Below are 23002 nucleotides of genomic sequence, written 5' to 3'. Positions count from 1 at the left end.
CGCCCGACAACCACGAGGTTTAAAGTGCACATCACAATCGGTTGCTGTATATCCAGTTTGTGTGGAGGAGGGGGGTGCACGCGCTGGTCATCACTCCACACAGTGTGCATAGGCTCTGCAAGGGGATCTGCGGGAGGAGGAAGTCTTTAATTGAAAGGATCTGAAAAGTCTCTGACAGAGAAGGGAGGTGATGAGGAGCAGAGAGAGGAGAGACTGACTGACGTGCTTTTTGTGTCCTTTTTCATCTCCATTCAATTTGGATTCTTATCACGATGCTGCGCCAGAACTTAGAGACCCACTATTCCAAGTCCTCATTGTAGCAGCGGCACCAAATAAAGGCAGTGCAGCCGGTTAGGATGGAAGTCCATACTGGTTTTGCAGCGTTATAGCTCCAACCAGTGGTAGAAAGAATGCTTCAAGCTATCGGGAGCGGCATTTCCTCAGTTCCCTGCTTCTAGTTCAACTTTTTCTTTTTTTAAATATTATTTCAGGACAATGCACATTGATGAACATATACAAAAGTACACGTAAATGTGCCAGATTATAGCCCAGGGGCTGATTTCCATCTGTAGTCCAAATTAGGCAGGTTGATGTAAAAAGAACAGAAGATATACATAGTAAAACTAGCTATACAAAACAGCAAAAAACAGAAAAAACAGGACAATTCATCAGTATGTTTAGAGGTGGTTGCATGTTTGGTTAGCGTGGCTCGTGAAAGTGACATTCCCTTATAGTTGGTGGTATTGTATTCCATAATGCACTACCTTTAATAGATATTTAATAAACTCTTGCAGAGGGAGAGAGAGTACTTTATAAAACAAGCACATTAGAGGAGAATTTACAGAAATGATCAAAACTCAGTAGATTATATTTCTCTAAGATGTTGCAATGATGGTACGAGTTTTAAGTGCCGTTTTGTACAGAAGCTCTACTGGTTTAAGGAGAGTAGAGCCCGACGTAGACCAGCTGGTGGTGCAATAGCTAAGATGAGAAAAACCCGTTGCATGCAAAAACATGAGGGCAGCTGCATCTGACAAAGATCCTCTAATTTGCACAGGCATTGTTTTCCATGGATAAACGCTGCTGTGTGGTTAGTAAAAGCAGACATGTGATAAAAACGGAGTTAGGTATCCAAGTAGAAGATGGAAGAAGAGGCTTAATGATGGCTTTAACCAGGTTAGAGAGCCGTGCGTGTGCTCGGCGGTCATCATCATCATCATCATCAAACTGAACGTCAGGGCCGGCAGTTCTAACCTAGTACGGGACTGTTTAGCGTTAGCATGGTAGCATTGGGCCCGGTCTCACAGATCTACTAGCATGGTGGTTCAATGTCTGATACCACTCACTCATTCACTACTATATATGTTCTATAGAGGACTATGTAGAGGTCTATGTAGAGGACTATATGGCTACGTAGAGGACTATGTAGATGACTATATAGAGGACTATATAGAGGACTATGTAGATGACTATGTAGAGGTCTATGTAGAGGACTATATGGCTACGTAGAGGACTATGTAGAGGACTATGTAGAGGACTATATAGAGGACTATGTAGATGACTATGTAGAGGACTATGTAGAGGACTATGTAGATGACTATGTAGAGGACTATGTAGAGGACTATGTAGATGACTATATAGAGGACTATGTAGAGGACTATGTAGAGGACTATATAGAGGACTATGTAGATGACTATATAGAGGACTATGTAGAGGACTATGTAGATGACTATATAGAGGACTATGTAGAGGACTATATAGAGGACTATGTAGAGGACTATATAGAGGACTATGTAGAGGACTATGTAGATGACTATATAGAGGACTATGTAGAGGACTATATAGAGGACTATATAGAGGACTATGTAGAGGACTATATAGAGGACTACATAGAGGACTACATAGAGGACTATATAGAGGGCTATATAGAGGGCTATATAAAGGACTATGTAGAGGACTATGTAGAGGACTATATAGAGGACTACATAGAGGACTATATAGATGACTATATAGAGGACTATGTAGAGGACTATATAGAGGACTATATAGAGGACTATATAGAGGACTACATAGAGGACTATATAGAGGACTATGTAGAGGACTATGTAGAGGACTATATAGAGGACTACATAGAGGACTACGTAGAGGACTACATAGAGGACTATATAGAGGGCTATATAAAGGACTATGTAGAGGACTATATAGAGGACTGCGTAGAGGACTACGTAGAGGACTACATAGAGGACTATATAGAGGGCTATATAGAGGGCTATATAAAGGACTATGTAGAGGACTATAAATATAGAGGACTACAGAGGACTATGTAGAGGACTATAAATATAGAGGACTATATAGAGGACTATATAGAGGGCTATATAAAGGACTATATAGAGGACTACATAGAGGACTACATAGAGGGCTATATAGAGATCTGTTTAGAGGACTATGTAGAGGACTACAGAGGACTATGTAGAGGACTATAAATATAGAGGACTATGTGGACTCTCCTTCATCACTACTGTTGCATATCAAAACATTTTTTTATAATAAATACATATTGTCACCTAATTTGTTGTAATTTAATTTAGCTCCCAAACAATGATGCCGCGTATATATTGAGGGCTTTTATTGTGGCTTTTATTTTATTAAGGTAAAAACTAAAGGAGCAGTATATACTATAAGTATATACTATAAGTACTAGGTTCTTTGTGACGGTGTGTGTTATGATGCTCTACTCACACACAACATAGTCATACACTTCCAAATAAAAAATATTAGAAATGTGAAAGCATAAACAATCTGAGTAGACTGAGGCAGCGAGCCAGGTGCTTATTCATTCAATTCCTAATCTTGGACTGAAAAACTGCTTCTGTGTCACCTACTTTCTTTTTTGTATTGCAGTTTTCAAACAAAGGATTAGAGTAATCTGTTGAGAAAGAGGGATTGTTTCCGGGGTAAATAATTAGCCCAAGCATTCCCAGTTGCCATTGCACCTGACCCTGATCTCAGGACAGTTTCCGGGGTCATAAAACGTGCAGGTTCATTGTCAGCAGTCGATTCCAGGAAAAGTGAACTCGGGTGTCTCAATGTCGGTAAATGACTGGGAGAAGATTCTGAGAACATTGCTGCGTAAACCTCTAGATATTTGAAGCCTCGGTGCGTTTCCATGGACGCTGTTGCCGAGCAATCTCAGATGGGACACTAATCCTGTAAGGGAAGCAGCTGGAACAGGTTGAAATCTATTAACCTGTTGTTGACATCCCATTAGGAGCACAAAGATTCTTAATGTGGGACACAAGCGGATCTCTTTCCTGACCAGCGTTTAGCGCAAATGGTCATTCAGGCTGATGTTGAAATCATGAATGAAGTCGATGCATTTGCGCAGAACGTTTGATTAGTTGAGATACATTTTTGCATCTGGAGGAGTCGCCCCCTGGTGGCCAGTATGATGCTCGTCCATGGTCTATGGCTCCCTGACCTCTCCTGTCACCTCTGTTTTACGTCTCGCATCGGTTTCAACCTGAGAATAAGTGAGGGGAAAGTAGGCCTATCACACGACTGGGGCGGCATGGGAACGGAGTGTTGATCCCCTGCGGATGATGAATGTTTTTGGGCCGAGTTCAGCTGCTCGCAGTAATCTCCCGCCGGCTTTTCTCCGTCAGCCCTTTTCCCAGCCGGCGCTAGCTAAACATCAACAGGGGGATAGCGGGCGAGGTGTCGGGGTCACGTCCGCTCCGGGTCTGTTATCGTGAGATGATCAGTGTCAGGATAATAGTTTACCTTGCTCACATGTGACTGGATTTGTTACCTTGAACGCTGGGGGAGGGTGAAGGGAGTTTGGTGTCGGGAGGCCTTTTATATGGTCTCACACTCTCCAAGGCCTTTTATTTCAGAGCGGGAAACACCTGCAGTGAGTCAGAGGGCGTCTGTCATCTCACCTGCTCTTTATTTAAAGGATATCCGTGTGTGTGTGTGTGTGTGTGTGCGCACACACGACACGTGTCACCAAATCAGGAGAGCAAACAAAACATAGCTGGAAGTGAAAGCAGTTATTTCCTTTTTCCATGGACTAATGATAAGTTGTTGGCAGCCTGTATTCCCTGATCAACTGTGTGTGTGTGTGTGTGTGTGTGTGTGTGTGAGAGAGAGTGAGAGACAGAGAGAGATTTTTTGCCAAGTCATTCTGATAATATTGCCCTCAAGCCGGACGTCCTTTGAACTGTTTGGAAACCTGAGATTTCACTGTATTTGTGAATGACAATGGTGGTTTTACTACTAATACAAATATAGAAGGTTGACTTTTTTCACCATTTTGAAATATTTCAACGAAACATAAACAACTCGTCCAATGCTTCATATTAAAATATATGTATATGACAGTGACCTTATGTTTACTGTTATGTTGCTCCTTCTATAGGTAAAATGTGAGTGAAAGTAGCTCTATTCTCCCAGTTTATTTGTCTGTCGTGTAAGCCAATCGTGTCAAGGCAGAGCAGAGAGTAGAGCCAATGGCGTGGGGCCAACATTATTTCTAGCCAATCGGTGAGTCCCGGGGGGCGGAGCCATTGGAGGTGCTCTTTAATGTTATCTTCTCTGTGCTGAAGGCGTTAGTTAGCTCGTGTGCCTGAAGCCGAAACACTCCGCCGGGTGGCCGCTGCCGCCGCCGCTAGCTTGGTAATGTGAGCCGAAGTGAGCAGCAGTGTTTAAAAGGGGAGGAAGTTGAAAGGAAACTACCGTGTGAGTGCCGGCCACCATGGAGAAAGTCAGTGGAAATACCAAGACGAACCCAGCAGCGACGGCGAGCCTTTTATCCAAGGTTTTCTTCTGGTAAGTCGACTAACGAGGGTGAACGCCGTTAGCTAACGTGTGTGGAGGAGTAGAAAAAAATATATAACGTGGCCACAAACGTAACGTGACAACGTCGTGACGTTAAAATATTCAATTTTTTAAATCCCACGCGGCTGTCACAAAGCGAGGTAATTCCCTGCGTTTGAGCGTTCACGGTCCGTTTTGAAAGTTTGAGGGAAAGTTTCAGAGACTTCCGGTTGAATGTGAAAGCGCGTCACTTCTCCATCAGACGCACGAGCCCGTTAACCCCCATGTCCGATGATGATGTTTCACCACATGTTCCACACTGTCACATTGACAGACCGTGACGTGTTCACATTAGCGCGTTTGGATGCATCATGGGTCACTGACTGTCTGTCAAACTGGCTCTTCTTCCATCAGGTGGCTCAACCCGCTGTTTCGCACTGGAGCCAAACGCAGGCTGGAGGAGGACGACATGTACGAGGTGCTGGCGGAGGACAGGTCGGAGAGACTCGGGCAGGATCTGCAGAGGTAGAGGGGAAAAGTCATGTTTTCACCCGGGTGGTAGGTTGGCAACCACGGTGTCATAAGTCTGGAGCTTGAATCGCAGCCGCCTTAGTTCCAATCTTTACACAGTAGATGGATGCTTATCCGGCCTGTCCATTCATGATCTATTCCAGTGTTTCCTGTGGGGTTTTATGGGACTATGGTGGGGGGACGCCAACATCAGGAACACACAATCAAGCACAGCAAACATTTGAGAAACGTGTGTATATATATATCTATATAAATATATATATATTCCTTATAAGTTTCAGAAAATATTCCCACAATTGGAGTGACCTTTTCTCTGAAATACAGTTTGCATGTCAAAGGTTTCGTCTGATTCCTCATATTATGGCAGCATGATGCCTGCCTGCTGTCTTGTTAGAAACGTACCTTGTGTTTTCAACGTCGCCATGGTAGCACTCCCCGGCCTGATGCTCCATGTGGACCAGAGCAAACAGATGGCCTGTATAGAAGAGTAGAATCGTTCCTTGCGTGGTTACTTATCACGGTGACGTGATGTGCTCACCTTGGCGTTGAGAAGGTTTGTTGTTCGTGCGGAGAGAGAAGAGGAAGAAGCTTGTGGACTGTGCAGCGCTACGATCTCGCAGGACGAGTCCAGACACCAGTCCTTTTGTCAGATGCTCTTCGACGGTCATGTGTATGCTGTATCAGCCCTGATGTACTCTAAACCCCGACTGGAAGTCCTCAAGTACACCGCCGTTATCGAGGCAGTCACACAGCTGATTGGCGACTACTTTCCCAAGGATGTTGGAGAGAATGTTGTGTCTGGAGAACATGCAGGAAAAAGATGGAGGTAACCCATCAAATCGTCTCCCTGACGACCACCTCAGCCTCACAGCCAACGCAAGGTAAGCTAACTGGGAACTCGATGCACGATGGGGGGCTTCTGAACTGAAACTCTTTCACTTGATGTGCGATTCAGCTACAATAACGGTGATAATGGTATAAAATAATAACCTCTGCTGTTCCCTTGTGTACAGAGTGGGCATGCAACAGGCCAACCCAGCTGTCCTGCTGGGTCCTGGTCCTCATCTACAAACTGACGGAGAGGACATCAAATCAGTGCTGCTCATTTGATTTCCATATTTATTCCAGACACCATATGGTTGTATTGTTACTTCCATGCACGTTGCTGTGTTTGTAACATTTCATGTATTGATTAAAGGTTGTGGGCATTTAAACCCACTATGGAAAATGTGAAGCTAAAGCCTTCTTCCTTTTAATGTCCAACTTCCTCAATACATTATTGACATGATTAGTGTATGTCGGTACTTACTGAACATTTTCACCATATTTGTACAATACTGTGATAATATTTATAGCTGATAATTATGGTCACAATAATTGTGATGATGCAGTTCCGTCTCTAGCCTGTAGTCTGCTGAACCCCCTGGATCAATGTAGCTTATAAATAGACATTAATCATATCTAATAAGGACGTGGTCTTGTCCTGCTCTGTGTAAAGTGTCCTCATAACTTTAGTTGTGATATGACAATATAAATAAAATAGAATTAATACATGGCTCAGTAGAGCTCAGCCTGGCTTCAGAGCTGAAAACCCGGTCGGAGTTTTAATGGTTAACCTCGACCGGAAGGGAGCGGGAGAACCGGAAAGGATCATAAAGCCTGATGTTTTACAACATGTGGAGGAACCCGGGAGTTTTACCTCTCACTTCCACCACCAAAAACACTCCTTCCACATCCAACTCATGGAAACTCGACTTCACAGCACTTCAGTAGAGTTTCACACACAGCTATTGATTACTTGCTTGTTTCGTGGTCTGAATTCTAGCATGCTTTCCCCAGAGTAATCATTGTTGTCTGTTGAATTCATAGTGACTTCAAATAAGCATGAAATCCCGCCCACCAGTTCTCCCAGCTGTTAGTCACGTCTCCTCCTCTCTTGCTTGGTGTTAAAGTGCTGAGACAAGTTGTAAATCTGAATAATGCTTTGTCATTTTACAGCCTAACTACCCCGGGAGTATGGTAGCAGATTACAACTTGCCCTTTCCTTGTTCATATATATGTGCCTGGCAGACGAGTCCTGACTCATCTGGATGCAAGGCTCGCGTTCTTCTCACGCGATAACCTCAAATAACACGCCGTCTTTCTGTCACGGCAGATACTGGGACCGTGAGGTGCAGACGGCGACCAAAGAGCTGCGCACACCGACGCTCGGCAAATGCATCATTAGGTGCTACTTCAAACCGTACGCAGTGCTGGGACTCTTCACCCTCATCGAAGTGAGTGTCGGTTTTGAAACCTCAGCAAATATTCCAGGATTATTGTTCATGTTCGTGAATATGTCCTTCCTCGCATCTCAGGAGGTCATTAAAGTGGTCCAGCCAGTCATCCTGGGGAAGATGATTGTGTACTTTGAGAATTATGACCCCGACAACATGGCGGCTCTCCACGAGACGCTGGGCTACGCGGCGGGTTTGTCCATCTGCACCATCGGCCTGGCCCTGCTGCACCACCTCTACTTCTACCACGTCCAGAGGACGGGCATGAAGATCCGCGTGGCCATGTGTCACATGATCTACAACAAGGTGAGCGTCGACCCCCCCCCCCCGAGCGCTGCGCGGCGTCCACGGCAAAGCGACGCTCGTTCACTGACCGCCTTCTGTCTCTGTCCAGGCTCTGCGTTTAAGCAGTTCGGCCATGGGGAAGACGACCACGGGCCAGATCGTCAACCTCCTGTCCAACGACGTCAACAAGTTCGATGACGTACGTTCAATTTAAGGCTTTCAGGGAGGGAAAATATTATTATATTATCTTATTGTATATTGATCTACTTCAAACCACTGTATTCATTCAGGTGTCAAACTACATTTTCACGTTGGCCTAATAGTCATTTTTACTGAGGAGTCTGAACGCATCATCACATACCTCAGTGTGTTAGCTGTTAGCTCCCTGCTGCTAACGTTACCAGCTCTCCAACACGTATTTACTGTTCACAGGGGAGCGTTCCGATTCATTTGTTTTGTTATTTTGGATATCCTCCCTAATAACTGGATCACGTTGCGTGTGAGCAGCGAGGGGTGCCCTCCGGTGAAGTGAGCTTCAGGAATGCACCGTTGACCTAATTTAGCGTGCCACTGCTTATGAAGCGTCTTGAGTTCTGAGGTTATGATTAAAGCTGCAGGATAAATTGGTGGTTATGGTGTCTCGCGTCTGTTCACACGGGAGCAAATCCCTCTGTTTGGTGTTCTCTGGCCTTTTCACGCTGAACTCACTTGATCCCGTCAGAGTGTTGAGTTTCACTTTAATCAGCGGGTCAGAGCCTGCTGGGATAATCCCTGTCCCCGCTGTCCAATACGTCCAGCCCTGGAAGTAGTGATGCTGTTACAGCTCATTCATGGGGCGTTCTCTTCAACAGGTGACCATCTTCCTGCACTTCCTGTGGGTGGGGCCTCTCCAGGCGGCGGCGGTGGTGGGACTGCTGTGGGTGGAGATCGGCCCGTCGTGCTTGGCAGGCATGGTGGTTCTCATGTTCCTGATGCCCGTGCAGACCCTGTTTGGACGGCTCTTCTCCACTTTCAGGTAACACACACACACACACACTAGGGCTGTACGGTATGGACTAAAATTGATATCACGGTATGATTTGAGGCATAGACGGTAACGGTATTATATCGCGGCATTTTAATTTGATCTTTTAGTTTCTATGTAAATGCTTCTGAATTGGTAAAATACTGGTTAGGCAGCTATTACAGTACTTTTGTATTACTAGGACACATTTCACATAGTACAGAAGTGTTTTAAGAACATTTATTGAGCAAAACTGCAATAGAAAAAAATGCTAAATATTTTCTCATCTGTGAAAAACATATCTTTTTTGAATACAATATAATCAAGCTGCACAAAGTTAAAATACAAACTGAATTCAAGTGCAGCTGGAATGGAGGTATCGTTCCCTCAACAAACTTGAACAAAATAAAACTACCACAATGGTATATTTGTTGAAACAAAGTAAGTGACTCTTCTTCAGCAACAGTATTGCAAGAATTGTCATAATTGCACATTGTGTCTATGTTCCATTGGCCTCATTGCTTTTACCCTTAAAACAATAAAATATAGCAGCATAATATTAAATTCAAGTAAATTCAATAACAGCAGGAGAGAAACTTTTTCATCAACATCAATAAACATGATGCAACAACTCTCATAACACAACATTAGAAATAAGTAGCTGCTCTTCAGTAACAAAGCATGAATAGGCCTACATAGTGCAACAAACAAAAAAAGTACAACAGTGTTCTTAGTGCAAAAACAAACAAAATTTGCTTAACAAATATTGTAATTTAACATCCCTTCTTATGACTCATTCATTTCTGAAAGTGGCTGTTGTATTACAGGTTATTAGCAAGGAAGACAAGTCTGTCTGATCTGTGGCAGGTCACAATGTTGCCACCAGTGCTGAATGCCCTCTCTGAAGGGGCACTGGTGGCAGGAATACAGAGGTATTTCCTGGCCAAGCATGCCACTCTTGGAAAATTTGCCTTGTGCAGCCTCCACCACTCCAGGGGATCTGTCTCGCCATCAACCTCCTCTGCCTGCAGGTAGCTCTTGAGCTCAGCTTCCACAGCATCTCTACTGGAATAGGCAACTGGGCCAATTGGTTGAGCTTTCTTGAAAAAGCTACCCAGACTTCGCTTTGCTTTCTTTGGTGCCGCGGCTGCCTCTGCAGTTTCTACTGCAGCTCCTTCTTCTGCAGCTTCTCTTGTTTGAGGCTCTTGGGTAGAATTAGCCTGTCTTTGCAGCAGTGACGTAATCTCTGCTGCAGCTTTAGTTTTTATATATTCTTTCCTGTCATCTGCGATGTATGTTGCTCTGAAACGTGGATCTAGGAGGGAGGCCATGTCTAGCAGGTCATCTGTGGCAGCCTCAGAGTATTTTTCATTTAAATACTTGAGGATGGACTTCTTCATATCCTTTGTCAGGTCTGTGTCATCTTCAGCTGGAGTCAGGACAGTGTTGTTGAGAAGATGGAGCACAGGTTTGAGGTATGATACACTGACATATTCTTCTCCGGAGAGTGCATCAGTGAACTCAATCAGGGGGCCAAGGGTCTTGCTCACTGACTCCAGAACATCCATCTCTTGCCATGATGGCACCAGGTGCCGGGTTTTCTTTTCAGTCCTAAGGACCTGAGATATGGCTTTTTCCTGTTCGATCACCCTTTGGATCATTTTCTGGCGAGATCCCCATCTGGTTGGCGTTTCGGTGATGAGGCGGTGAGGAGGTAGTCAAAGTTCAGCCTGGGCATCAGCCAATTCTCTCCTCCTTTTCCATGAGTAGGAAAACGCACTCACAATCTTCTTACATATGCCGACTGCACGTTCAACAACAGGCTCTCTGGCACTTCTCTCTGTAAAATAAATAATTCATTATTCTATATGTACACACATCCACATACATTTTATGTTATTTGAGAACACACAACATAAAAAAATATATATTCATAAAATGAATAAAGGTATGTGCATATATATAAAGAATAATGATAATGATTAGGAATTATTCTACACACATCCTGATACATTTTTGAGAGAATGCCTACTATTAAATTGCAAATTCACACTGGTTGTGTATACAAATCAATTTTTTTAAATATAGTTTGGGCATCTCAATATGACTGAAATGTGTTCGCGCAGGTAACACGTACCTGGGATCCAGTGCCTTGACCATATCTTTGAATCCCTTTCGATCGACCGTTTGAAATGGAACCATATCTTTACACAGGTAAACAGAGACGGCGTTTGTTACCTCGTTCCACCGCTGGCTTTTTTTGGCGTAAGGACTGCCTCTGGAAAATGCCTGCGTGAGCGATGTCTGAGACGCAGAGACAGCTATTTTCTTCCCGCTGCTAGTCTGCGGAGGACACATCCGCGGTTACGTCAAAATCCATACCGTAGCGAAATTCATACCGGTATACCTTCAGCACCGTTTATACCGTACACCCCTAACACACACACACAATCACAATAATCCAGCGTACGTTCAGCAAGCGACTGGAAACCTTTTTTGTCTTTTCCCGACAGGAGTAAGACGGCCGTTCTCACCGACAGCAGAATCCGCACGATGAACGAGGTGGTGTCGGGCATGAGGATCATCAAGATGTACGCCTGGGAGAAACCGTTTGCTGCTCTGGTCTGCGAGGTCAGAAGGTAAACGCATGAAAGAGGTCTTGTTCTCGCGTTTGCCCCGAAGTGGGGGTATTTGTAGAAGAAGCGTTTAGATGAAGAGATACGGGGCCTAGAGGTGCTTATCTATGTTTAGACGCTTACAGAGAAAAATAAGAACCTCCAGTTCTGAGAAGTGAAGCCAACGCTGAAGTGCCTTAAACCTGCATGCCAAAGAAATCTGACTATGACCCTACTTCTCACATGATTTATTATCCCAGTAAGATTCTGGTCTTGATCTCTAGTTTGAAGTCTTCTTCACTCCAAGCATTTCAAGGGTATATCCATCCATGATGCTCCCCTCTCTATCAGGAAGGAGATCTCCAAGATCATGAAGAGCTCCTACCTACGAGGCCTCAACATGGCCTCCTTCTTCTGCGCCAGCAAGGTCATCCTCTTCATCACCTTCACCCTCTACGTCCTGCTGGGAAACACCATCTCGGCCAGCCGCGTCTTCGTGACGGTGTCGCTGTACACGGCCGTGCGACTCACCGTCACGCTCTTCTTCCCCAATGCCATCGAGAAGCTGTACGAGAGCCGCGTCAGCGTCCGTCGGATTCAGGTACGGATTTCGTATGTTCGATTCCTTCCCCGTGGAATGTAAAAGCAATGGGTTTTGTTTCATTATTACAGCGCGTCTTTTGTTAAAAATGTCCATTAAAGCAGCATATTTTTGCTGTGGGATAAGTAGTCGTCTTTTTCAGTCGGGTCTTTTTTGACCCTTTGCTAAGCCCCGCCCCCTGCTGCTACTCCATCTTCCTCCTTCCATTGTTTCTCTTCTAAGTGAATAAGAAATGATTTCCCCGTTCGATGAGAGTCACAAGGCCGCTGTCACTTCATTCTCACCGTAAGCTGCCTGGTCTACATGAAACCAGATAGAGGCTGCAGTGTTTCGGGTGCATCCAGTTCTTTGGCTCGTATCACATTTCAGGTTAATCTCTCACATGGCATGAATTGTGAAGGTCCAGCTCTGTAAAGCCACCATCTCTATCTACTTCCTTCTATTTTCCCTTATAAAGATACGGTTAGCATGACACGCAATTTCAAATCAGCTTAACTGTCGGTTAGGAAACATTCCCGAATGATTTACCCGACCGCTGCAGCACAAGGCTCATCTCCTCCCCCCCATCCTTGTATGTGCGCATGGCACATAGATGTAACTCATACATGTCTGATTGTTGTTTAACCCTGAGGACCGGGCACTGACCCTCTGCTTGTTTTCTCACGGCGAAGGAGTTCCTGATGCTCGACGAGATCACGAAAAGCCAAGCTGCACTGCCGCACGAAGAGAAGGAGGATGCCTGTGTGGAGATCCAAGACCTGGTCTGCTACTGGGACAAGGTCAGGTCCCTTAAGTTCAGTGGAATACACCCGATCCTCTTGTGGATCACAGGCACTATGTAGGAGTACGATGAAAAATATCACAGTATCTTATATCGAGCTAGTTTAACAGTTTTATATACATATATCTATACATATTCATCTATATATACAGCACCAGTCCTCTACAACGTCTGCAGATGATTACTCCAAGAATGGTGGCATCTTATTAAAAACCTGCTTCGATGTGTTTTGTGCCCCTGCAGAGTCTGGACGCTCCATCCTTGCAGAACCTCTCCCTCACTCTGAGCTCCAATCAGCTGCTGGCTGTCATCGGACCCGTGGGGGCCGGAAAGGTCCGCTATCTTCTCACGGCCTCGTAGCGAACCCCCGAATAAGAAAAAGGGCTTAGAGGTGCGTTTGTCTCCGTGTTTCTCATCGGCCAGCTTGTCTCTTTGTCCAGTCGTCCCTGCTGAGCACCATCCTGGGAGAGCTGCCGAGTGAAAAGGGCCTGCTGAAGGTCAGGGGTCAGCTGACGTACGCCGCCCAGCAGCCCTGGGTGTTCCCCGGAACCATCCGCAGCAACATCCTCTTTGGGAAAGAGCTGGAGCCCCAGAAGTACGAGAGAGTCATCCGAGCCTGCGCTCTGAAGAGGGTGAGCTCCAACTTCTTACTGGCATGTTACGTATAGGATACGTCGTCTATAGAGTTCACAGAGGATCAGCAGTGTATTTACTTGGAAGGTTTGCAGACAAAATAGATCAGACGGAGAAACTATTACTGGAAAATGCGGCACATCCTGTGTGAACAGCCCGATTGTTTGTGGCGCCCCGGCTTTGACTCGAGGGGGAATTAGATTTCGGTGGTTAAAGTCCAAGGTAATAATGACATTTTAGACAGACTTGGATGTAAACTGAAATGTGATTGTTTGACGGAGGCGTACCAGCATAAAAGAGGTCATTTTTGTTTATACGACAGAGAGTGGTCATTCTGGTTTAAGCAGTTTGGGCTCTAGGACTAGTACTTACTTACTGAACATGACCTGTGATTGCACTGAACTGTCGGTGTGGAACAAGAGGAGAGGTGACCATGCCGTTCCCAGTAAATGAGTTACTTGCGAGTCCCGTGACTGTCCACTTATTACTGTGCGTAATGCAACGGAATGATCCAAATTAAAGCCAGCTCTGACGCAGACCAAACACACGCACCATTGTCTTTATGGACCTATCGCGGGAGTGTTGTCTGACACACACACGACCTTGTACTTTTATCTTTACGAGGGCCCTCGTCGTTCTTATCCGATACGCTGACTCACCCAGTGTTAAAAAGGGATGTGAATACTGGTTTTTACAAAGTCATGCTCAAGGCGAGTCCGTCTGTGTGACTGAGCAGCGCTGGGATGAAGTACAATGTAATTAGTGTCTGATGAAGTTAGTTCCCCCTCGGCTAATTTTAGACTTGCAGTTGTGAGGAATAGAGAGCTCTCTGTCTTACTCACAGACAGCACGTCTCTTTTGAAGCGCTTTATTGTGAAATATACTTATATTGTGAAACTCAATCATCTTGGCGGCACCTGACTTTACTTCTCCTAAACGAGTCAGCTGATGTTCCTTCTGGTATTAATGTAGAAATCTTTTTTTCTTCATATAATCTGCCTTAACAATAATGATCGATGTTAGGCATTTAATAGGCTACGTTAAGTGCTTTTCTTCCAGCTGAAAAATGGCACGATGCTGTCGATTTCCCATGAGTCTCTGTGTCTCCGTTGTGTTCGTGCAGGACATGGAGCTGCTCCCGGACGGAGACCTGACCCTGATCGGGGACCGAGGAGCCACCCTCAGCGGGGGGCAGAAGGCTCGCGTCAACCTGGCGAGGTGGGAGGAGTCAAGAGTCTCATGATGGCATTGATCCAAGTTTATTGCAATTAAGGCTTTTCCAGATGGTACAGCAAAGACATTTAATTATTTCTTAAATAAAGACTTAATTCTATACTGTTAAGGCAGCGGGATAAACTGGGATAAACTGTTTTTTTTTATGAAAAGCGTGGCAGTCTGGAATCAGCGTAACAATCGCGTGAGATTCCAAAACCTCCCGAGACGCGCAAACTGTCAAAACAGGACGCCGTTCCAACAAGAAAAAAATGACTTCGCTGCCAGCCGACGCTAACCAGACCGCGGCGTGTGTTTTCAGGGCCGTGTACCAGGACGCGGACGTCTACCTGCTGGACGACCCTCTGAGCGCCGTGGACGCCGAGGTCGGGAGACACCTCTTCGAACAGTGAGTGAAGGAACACATGCATGCGGCGTTAGATAGAATATATCAGTGTCACACACGGTGGGGGTTCTGTTCACGGCGAGCTTCAAAGCCGGAGCGGAAAGCCTCGGCGGGACAACGTTCCCGTACAAGAAGGTGAAGGAGAGGTTGAAATGCCAGAACTGGCGCCGAGCCAGGAAGTGGCGCAGCGCCGCTCGTGTCAGGCAGACAATTGAAGTCGGCCCCACTCTTCCTGCCGCGTTTCCGTTTTAGATCAGACACTCCCGCTAACGGTAAACCAAACATCAGGGGTACTTGGGATTTGTTCCATCAACCTCGCCGCTCTGTTCATAACATCAGGCATCAGGCCCGACACCCTCCTCACCGTACGTCCGTGTTTCAGGTGCATCTGTGGCCTGCTGAAGAACAAGCCTCGCATCCTGGTCACCCACCAGCTGCAGTACCTGCAGGCAGCGGACCAGATCCTGGTCCTGAAGGAGGTCAGTGCCTGTACGGAGTGTCATAATCCGTTTGCGTCATAACAAACACACACAATGAGGCTTCTTGTGCCTCACGTTAACATACAGGGAGTGTGCTTTTCTCCACAGAATTCCAGGTAGTGATGTAAATGTCCCGTGTGTTCACATGTCAGGGTCACATGGTGGCGAAGGGGAAGTACGCGGAGCTGCAGCGATCTGGAGTGGACTTCACCTCCCTGCTGAAGAAGAAGGAGGAGGAGGAGGAGGAGGAGCAGCAGCAACAGGCTCCCGAGGACGTCCTCATGCGGAGGAGAACTGTGTCCCAGAACTCTGTGCGCTCACAGGCCTCCTCCGTGCACTCGGTCAAAGACGGAGACCAGTTACCGGTTCGTACGCCCATACACACACAACCCGCCGGCGTCACAGTCCAGGTCCGCTCACTCCCTTCACTGTCCGGCTGAAGCGCGTGGTTGGTTTGGTGTCGTCCATGCAGGCGGAGGCGGTGCAGACGGTCGCCGAGGAGAGCCGCGCTCAGGGAACCATCGGAGTGAGTCTGTACGTCAAGTACCTGAAAGCCGGAGCCAACGTGGTGGCCCTGCTGGTTGTCATAGCGGTCAACATCCTGGCTCAGGTACACGGGAAGGCCCAGGGAGGGCATCTGGGGCGGTGTCAGGTTTTATCAGAGATCGCAAAAAAGAACACAATATTTTTCTCAAGTAATGTATTTGGTTGGTTTGCGTTTTTCGCAAATTCGTGACATGAAATTGTTATTTCTTCAGAAATTCGGACAGAAGGACATAAAGACTTGTCTCTGACCTATGACCTGTTGCTTTCTATCTGTAGGTAGCATACATCATGCAGGACTGGTGGCTGGCTCACTGGTAAGCTGGAAGAATGTGGCAAATAATTGTGAATGCGCTTGATTCCCTTGTTTGACGTTGCATTTTGACCGCTCAGGGCTGACGAGCAGGAGAAGCTGACGGGCAACAGCACGGCGGTCCAACACGCCGCCAACGCCACCGCCCAGCTGGATACGACCTTCTACCTGGGGGTTTACGGAGGCTTGACCGCTGCCGTCCTCCTCTTTGGCTTCATCCGGAATCTGTTCCTGTTCCACGTGCTGGTGAGGTGTGCACAGACTCTGCACAACCGCATGTTCAACTCCATCCTCCGAACGCCCGTACGCTTCTTTGACATCAACCCCATCGGTAAGTACCAGCTGCTTCCGTGTGTTGGAAAAGAGTGTTTCCTACTGTGTGTGTCGGGACTCGCTCCTTCCGGTAGCTGTATCGTTTAATCCGACTTATTGGAGCATGATTAAACTGTGAGGGGAGGGGTCACGTGACTTAAAAACCAAAGGCTCTGACGGCACTGTAAAAAGTAAATGTGAAGTTACTACTTCCATGGTAAGATACCCTCTCCTGTCTCTCCTCAGGGAGAGTCTTGAACAGGTTCTCAAAGGACATTGGCCAGCTGGACTCCAACATGCCGTGGACTTTTGTGGACTTCATTCAGGTGAGGGGAGATCAGGCCAGGAGAGCCTCGATACTGAAGCCAGAGTTGATGAATCCCTGTTCTTTGGACTCGTACCTGGAGAACTACAGTACTGACTCAATATCCTGCTGGTAGCTGCTGAAAAGGCTGTAACAGGAAAATGGTTCTCACAGGAGAGCCCCACCTTGGAAGTGTGGATGGTTGGGTTCATAATACAAGATTTCACATTTGTGATTGTGTTCCATTCTTGGTTTAATTCCCCATTGTTCTTCTTCCTGTTTCTGTTCAATGATGTTTTTGTAAAAAAAAAAAAAGGTTGAAAAGAAAGTGCTTTTTGTTTTCTCCGAGCAGGTGTTCCTGCAGATTCTCGGGGTGATCGCCGTGGCGGTGTCGGTGATCCCCTGGATCCTCCTCCCGGTTCTCCCCCTCCTCCTCGTCTTCCTCTACCTGCGCCGCTACTTCCTGCAGACCTCCAGAAACATCAAACGCCTCGAGTCCACCAGTGAGTGTCCCACAATGCGACAGGATGTCCATTTTAGAAATACGGTGCGTCCCACGCACGCGTGCGTTGCGTTCGTGACGACCTCGTCTCTCCTGCAGCTCGGAGTCCAGTGTTCTCCCACCTGTCGTCGTCCCTTCAGGGCCTGTGGACGATCCGAGCCTTCGGAGCGGAGGAGAGGTTCCAGAACACCTTCGATGCCCACCAGGACCTGCACTCAGGTCCGCTTCAGCCTCCGCACTCAGAGACTCGCCGTGAGCCACACCAGCACGCCGTTGACGGTATATGTCCTTGTCCCGAACAGAGGCCTGGTTCCTGTTCCTGACCACCTCTCGCTGGTTCGCTCTCCGTCTCGACGGCATGTGCTCCATCTTCGTGACCATCACAACGTTCGGCTGCCTGCTGCTCAGAGACCGTAAGGAAGATGTTGAATATTTGAACAATGAACAAACAAACAAACCCCGACACACTTTGTGCTGCTGACTAGGCTTGGGCGGTATCTGTTTCCTCTACCTTCCTGACATTTCACCGCTTTGTCTGTCATCTAAACCCGCAGTTACACCCATAACCTGATTACATCAAAGACATTTACAACACGTAACATTAAAAGTGGATGTAACCCCGCTGGGTAGTCACGTCAATGTGAAATTAAATCCAACATGAAGGTTTTTAAAGGAGTCATCACCAGGAAATCGCAATTTCTCTTGTTAAAACATGCATATCTGTGTTTGACCTCAGTTGAAACTTGCCTGAAAGGCTGGAGTTTGAAAGTGGCGCCGTTTTTTCGCTTCTGCTCTTTTTCCGAACAGGAATAGCACACAAGGGTGTGCATTCCTAAAGCACGAGATTTTGATTCTGCGCCTTCGGTGACGTCACCGTGGCGGCTACTTGCATAAGCCCACCCCTCTTTCACCACCCAACCCCGCCCCGTCCGCTACCTGAAATCGCCGAAGCGCCGCCATTATGTTTTGGAGTCTGCATGCAGGCAAGCCCCCCCGGCTCTGTCCTTCCTGCGGCGAATCAACGCGCGCCTCATTACATATTATACAATGCACATCCGGACCAGTCAAAACCTCGCGCGTAATCTCGCGTGATAAAATCGCGGTACGAAAAAGGGTCAGAACAAGCTCAATGTTTGATTAAAATTTTTTTTTTTTTTTCTAATAAGTTTTACGAATTGATCCAAAGCGATCCAAGGGGGGCTGGATACGTATAAAACCAGGTTATGACTCCTTTAAAGCAAAAAGAGACAGAAACCACAAGTCTCCATGGTTCTCTGGCACCACAGAGACCTCTGGTGGCGTCTGGTGGTCAACTACAACACATCAATACAGCATCATAAGCATTGAAAATCCGAGTGGGGATTTAGAGACGGCCACAGCCGCCGCTGTAATGAAACTGCAATAAAAGGTGTGTTTTTGTGGGTTCTGTCAGAGCTGGACGCCGGCTCCGTGGGTCTGGCGCTGACCTACTCCGTCACACTGATGGGCATGTTCCAGTGGGGGGTCCGGCAGAGCGCCGAGGTGGAGAACATGGTAAAAACACATGGAGAAGCAACCTCACTACTAAAACCTTCTTACTGTGTGTGAAGTCCAAATGACTGCATTGTTAATAATCAATAGAAATGATGAAAGTGTTGATCTCAGCGGGTTTTGGTTTGACCTCTTGACTGTCCAGATGACGTCAGTGGAGAGAGTGGTGGAGTACACCGAACTAGAGAGCGAAGCACCCTGGGAAACCCCGAAACGCCCTCCTCCCGATTGGCCCAACAAAGGCTCGGTGACCTTCGACCGCATCAACTTCTCCTACGGCGGCGGCGCACCGCCGGTGCTGCAGAACCTGTCGGCCATGTTCAGACCCAAGGAGAAGGTGAGACGCGTGGTGTGTTCGGAGGACATGGCGGTAGACCCGAGCTGCCGCTTGAAACTTGTTCTTTCCCGTCGCGTCAGGTGGGAATCGTGGGTCGAACGGGCGCCGGGAAGAGCTCTCTGGTCTCGGCTCTGTTCCGCCTGGCGGAGCCTCAGGGGAAGATCTACATCGATGGCATTTTGACCTCTGAGATCGGCCTCCACGACCTGCGCCAGAAGATGTCCATCATCCCTCAGGTGAAGATCAGCTGGCCTTGTGTTTGTATGTCACTAACATGTAGTTAGAGACCCTCATTCCATGTGGTTCACCCCCCCCACCCTGTCCCCCAGGACCCGGTGCTGTTCACAGGCTCCATGAGGAAGAACTTGGACCCTTTCAACCAGCAAACGGACGAAGACCTGTGGACGGCTCTGGAGGAGGTCGGTATCCAACGGGCGGACTCGGAGAGTTGAGTTTACTAGCCGTCGTCGTGGAGAACGCTGACTCTGCGTTCCCCTGCAGGTGCAGCTGAAGTCCGTGGTGGAGGAGCTGCCAGGGAAGCTGGAGACGGTTCTGGCCGAGTCGGGCTCCAACTTCAGCGTGGGCCAGAGACAGCTGGTGTGTCTGGCCAGGGCCATCCTGAGGAAGAACCGCATCCTGGTCATCGACGAGGCCACGGCCAACGTGGACCCCAGGTACTCGTATCGGTGCTTTTAGATGCAGCTGTGATCTGTGGAACCTTCTCAAATCACTACTGCAGCACTTCCAACCGTGAAAGACCACACCAAAACACGTGTCGTCTTCTTATCAAAGGCTTTATGACTTGAAATGCATGTGTTTACCGTGTCTCTGCAGGACGGATGGTCTGATCCAGAAAACCATCCGGGACAAGTTCAGAGAATGCACCGTGCTCACTATCGCTCATCGTCTCAACACCATCATAGACAGCGACAAGATACTGGTGAGTCCTCTTCTTCATAGACTCTAGAAAGGAGGACTTTCTAAAGAGCAAGGGGGTTTAAACCTGTCACGTTCCGTAAACATGCATTCTCTCTGCTGGCCACCAGGGGGGGGGGGGGGGGGGTCAATCTGTAGTTTCAAATCTTCTTCAATCCATGATGTTCATTTAGTACATTACGTCCTTTTAGGGCGCGTTTACTGAGCTAATAAATCAAGTGAGAAGCAGGATCATGGTGTCATCGCTGCCCCCTGATGGCCAGCAGGGAGAATGCACTGAACCCATTGAATCAATCCCATCGATCCCAATAGTGACAAACATTTTCAACAGGTTGTAAAAGTAGGTTGTTAGTAAATGATGTATCAATCCGTTAGCAGAAAATATTGAAGTAATAAAACCTCTGTGAAATGTTTGCAGTGTTGCATGTCGAGAGTAAATGGTCACATGACCAGATTGCACCTTTTAGAGGAGGATGGCAGCACGAACGCTCTGCCAGAAAAGCTTTGTAAAGTATGTGAATATACTGAAGACAGTATCAGTACTGATCCCCAATCTGATCTCCAGGTTCTGGATGCAGGGAAAATCCACGCGTACGACGAGCCGTACACCCTCCTTCAAGACCCAGACGGGATCTTTTACAAAATGGTGCAGCAGAGCGGCAAGGAGGAGGCGGCGGCTCTAATAGAGGCAGCTAAACAGGTGAGTTTGACCCTCCAAGACACTTTACGGAGACACGTTTCCAAAGCCGAGCCAATCCGACCGTGCAAACGATTTGTCTGCAGGCGCACGACGGCCGAAGCCATCTGAAGATGTCAAACGGACACGCCGAAACGTCCGACGGGACCCTGGTGATCTTCGAGACGGCCCTGTGAGCTCGGGGAGGCTCGGACTGATACAGGACGGCTCACCGGAGGACACCCAAGTGCCCAGGCCGGTGCCGCACCTCTCCAGCCTCTGGCGGAAGCACACGGGCCCGATGGGGAAAAAAAAAAAGTCCTCATCCACTCCAGCCGCCGAGGAAAACAGGATCCGACGGCGCGGCCTGGAACGGCCGAGCCAAATGGGTTTCCTTCAGGACAAGAAAGCTCTAAAAAAGTGCTGCAAATTAATCAGTTTGTATGGGACGCTCCATATTTATCTTAGGTTTGTAAACGGCAGCATAATCCTCACAGAACCGCAAGTGCCTTATTCTGAGTAATTGAACCAATGACATGTATCCAAAGTGGCCTCGTCTGTAAACGCAGGTAGCATCGCTGCACGACGGCGGAGTTTCCATGGACTCCTGCAGGTCGGTACCTCCACTACACCCGCCGCTCCAGACGTTCCACGCACTTTTACTTGCCATAGTGTTACTTGTATCTGTTTCACTGCTGAGTTCGGAGGTCGGGTGGCGATCTGAACAAAGCTGCTCCAGTGGAAACACGTTGTTTCTGTTCATGTATACTTTGTACCTTAATGCTGGATAAACACTTCAAATTGTACTTTTGATTTGAATATATATTTGGTACATTTCTATTTATGCAAAAAGGTTGTTGCCTTACGAAGTCAGATTGCCCCTAATGGGCTGAGCAACTGGTTTGGAAATAGTATCCGACCAAAATGATGTGGAAGAAATGCATGTTGTTGAAGGGAGACGTTTATTTTGAGCGAGCCGGACGTTTCAGTTTGGGATTTCCAGCACGGCAGAGTGAGAAAACCAGCTTTTGGACTTCCCTAGAAAAGGTAAGCAGGTTTAGTTGTTGCTGGCCCGACGACCCCGACTCTATCAGATGTCATGTCCCCGACCTTCCCAGGGACGGAGCAAACTATCAGGTGCTTGAAGACATAAAGAGCGATAAAGGTGAACGTTCAAAGCTGTTAATGACAGGCATTGGTCCCCAGTGTTTACTGCACTGGTACACATGAATCCATAATAAACTCCTAACTGTGATTGGTTAGCTCTTACTGGTAAAGCCTCCAACCTGAATGTCGAGATGGAAACGCCAACGTGGGGCGAAGTGTTTGTTTCTGTGCTGATTTGTTGGGCAACAACATATACAGGCCTCACTACTGTGTGACATCACCACGTCCAAATAAAGCATGCAGGTATGGTGATTCGGATCAGTGTGTGTATATGTGTACTTGTATTATTAGCTGTGTTCATGTTAACAGACTTGCTCTCCACGCAGCTCAGATGTGGTGAGATGTGACCCGTGTATGATCTGGTGTAGTGGTGGGATGACAGAGGTTCGAGTCCCGGGGTGCAGTCGAATAGTCTTTTTTGCTTAGGAAGGTTCCTAACTGAAGAAGTGACTCGGAAGTAAACAAGTGGCCGCCATGATAAGAGCTGTTCGGATTCTCTAAATGCAAAGGAAAGGAGCTCCAATGCTTCCTTTCAGAGCTCCTTTAGCATAGGATGCAACGGACCTTCCTATGCGAAAGGAAAGGAGATTACGCCGACCCACAATTCTTTGCGAGAGCAACATTTAAAGTGCCGCACACCTCGGCTGTTCATGAAAACAAACGATATGTGCATTTACATATTTAACAATGACTTTCATGCAGACATGTAGTAATTGGAATAGTGATAATTAAATGTGTGTGGACA

General features: G+C 47.2%; 1 protein-coding gene across 1 annotated transcript; it reads left to right on the top strand.

Moving 5' to 3' along the window:
- The first annotated feature begins 4603 nt into the window (after positions 1-4603).
- Positions 4604-22513, top strand: LOC311009590 (ATP-binding cassette sub-family C member 4-like). Its single transcript, XM_084003867.1, has 30 exons — positions 4604-4827; positions 5230-5340; positions 7502-7622; positions 7704-7928; positions 8017-8106; positions 8759-8922; positions 11424-11549; positions 11877-12126; positions 12798-12905; positions 13151-13240; positions 13348-13539; positions 14664-14758; positions 15075-15161; positions 15541-15637; positions 15790-16002; positions 16110-16247; positions 16460-16497; positions 16574-16824; positions 17052-17131; positions 17462-17612; positions 17711-17830; positions 17914-18024; positions 19044-19144; positions 19287-19478; positions 19559-19714; positions 19808-19897; positions 19980-20152; positions 20313-20418; positions 20980-21114; positions 21198-22513. The coding sequence occupies exons 1-30, from the start codon at positions 4754-4756 to the stop codon at positions 21285-21287; spliced, it is 3975 nt and encodes a 1324-aa protein (XP_083859993.1). The 5' UTR covers positions 4604-4753; the 3' UTR covers positions 21288-22513.
- The last annotated feature ends 489 nt before the right edge of the window (positions 22514-23002 follow it).

Source organism: Eutrigla gurnardus (genome assembly GCF_963514095.1).
Source record: "Eutrigla gurnardus genome assembly, chromosome: 24".
Classification (NCBI taxonomy): Eukaryota; Metazoa; Chordata; class Actinopteri; order Perciformes; family Triglidae; genus Eutrigla; species Eutrigla gurnardus.
The sequence above is the reverse complement of the archived record's forward strand: the minus strand, read 5'-3'. Positions and strand labels throughout refer to the sequence as shown.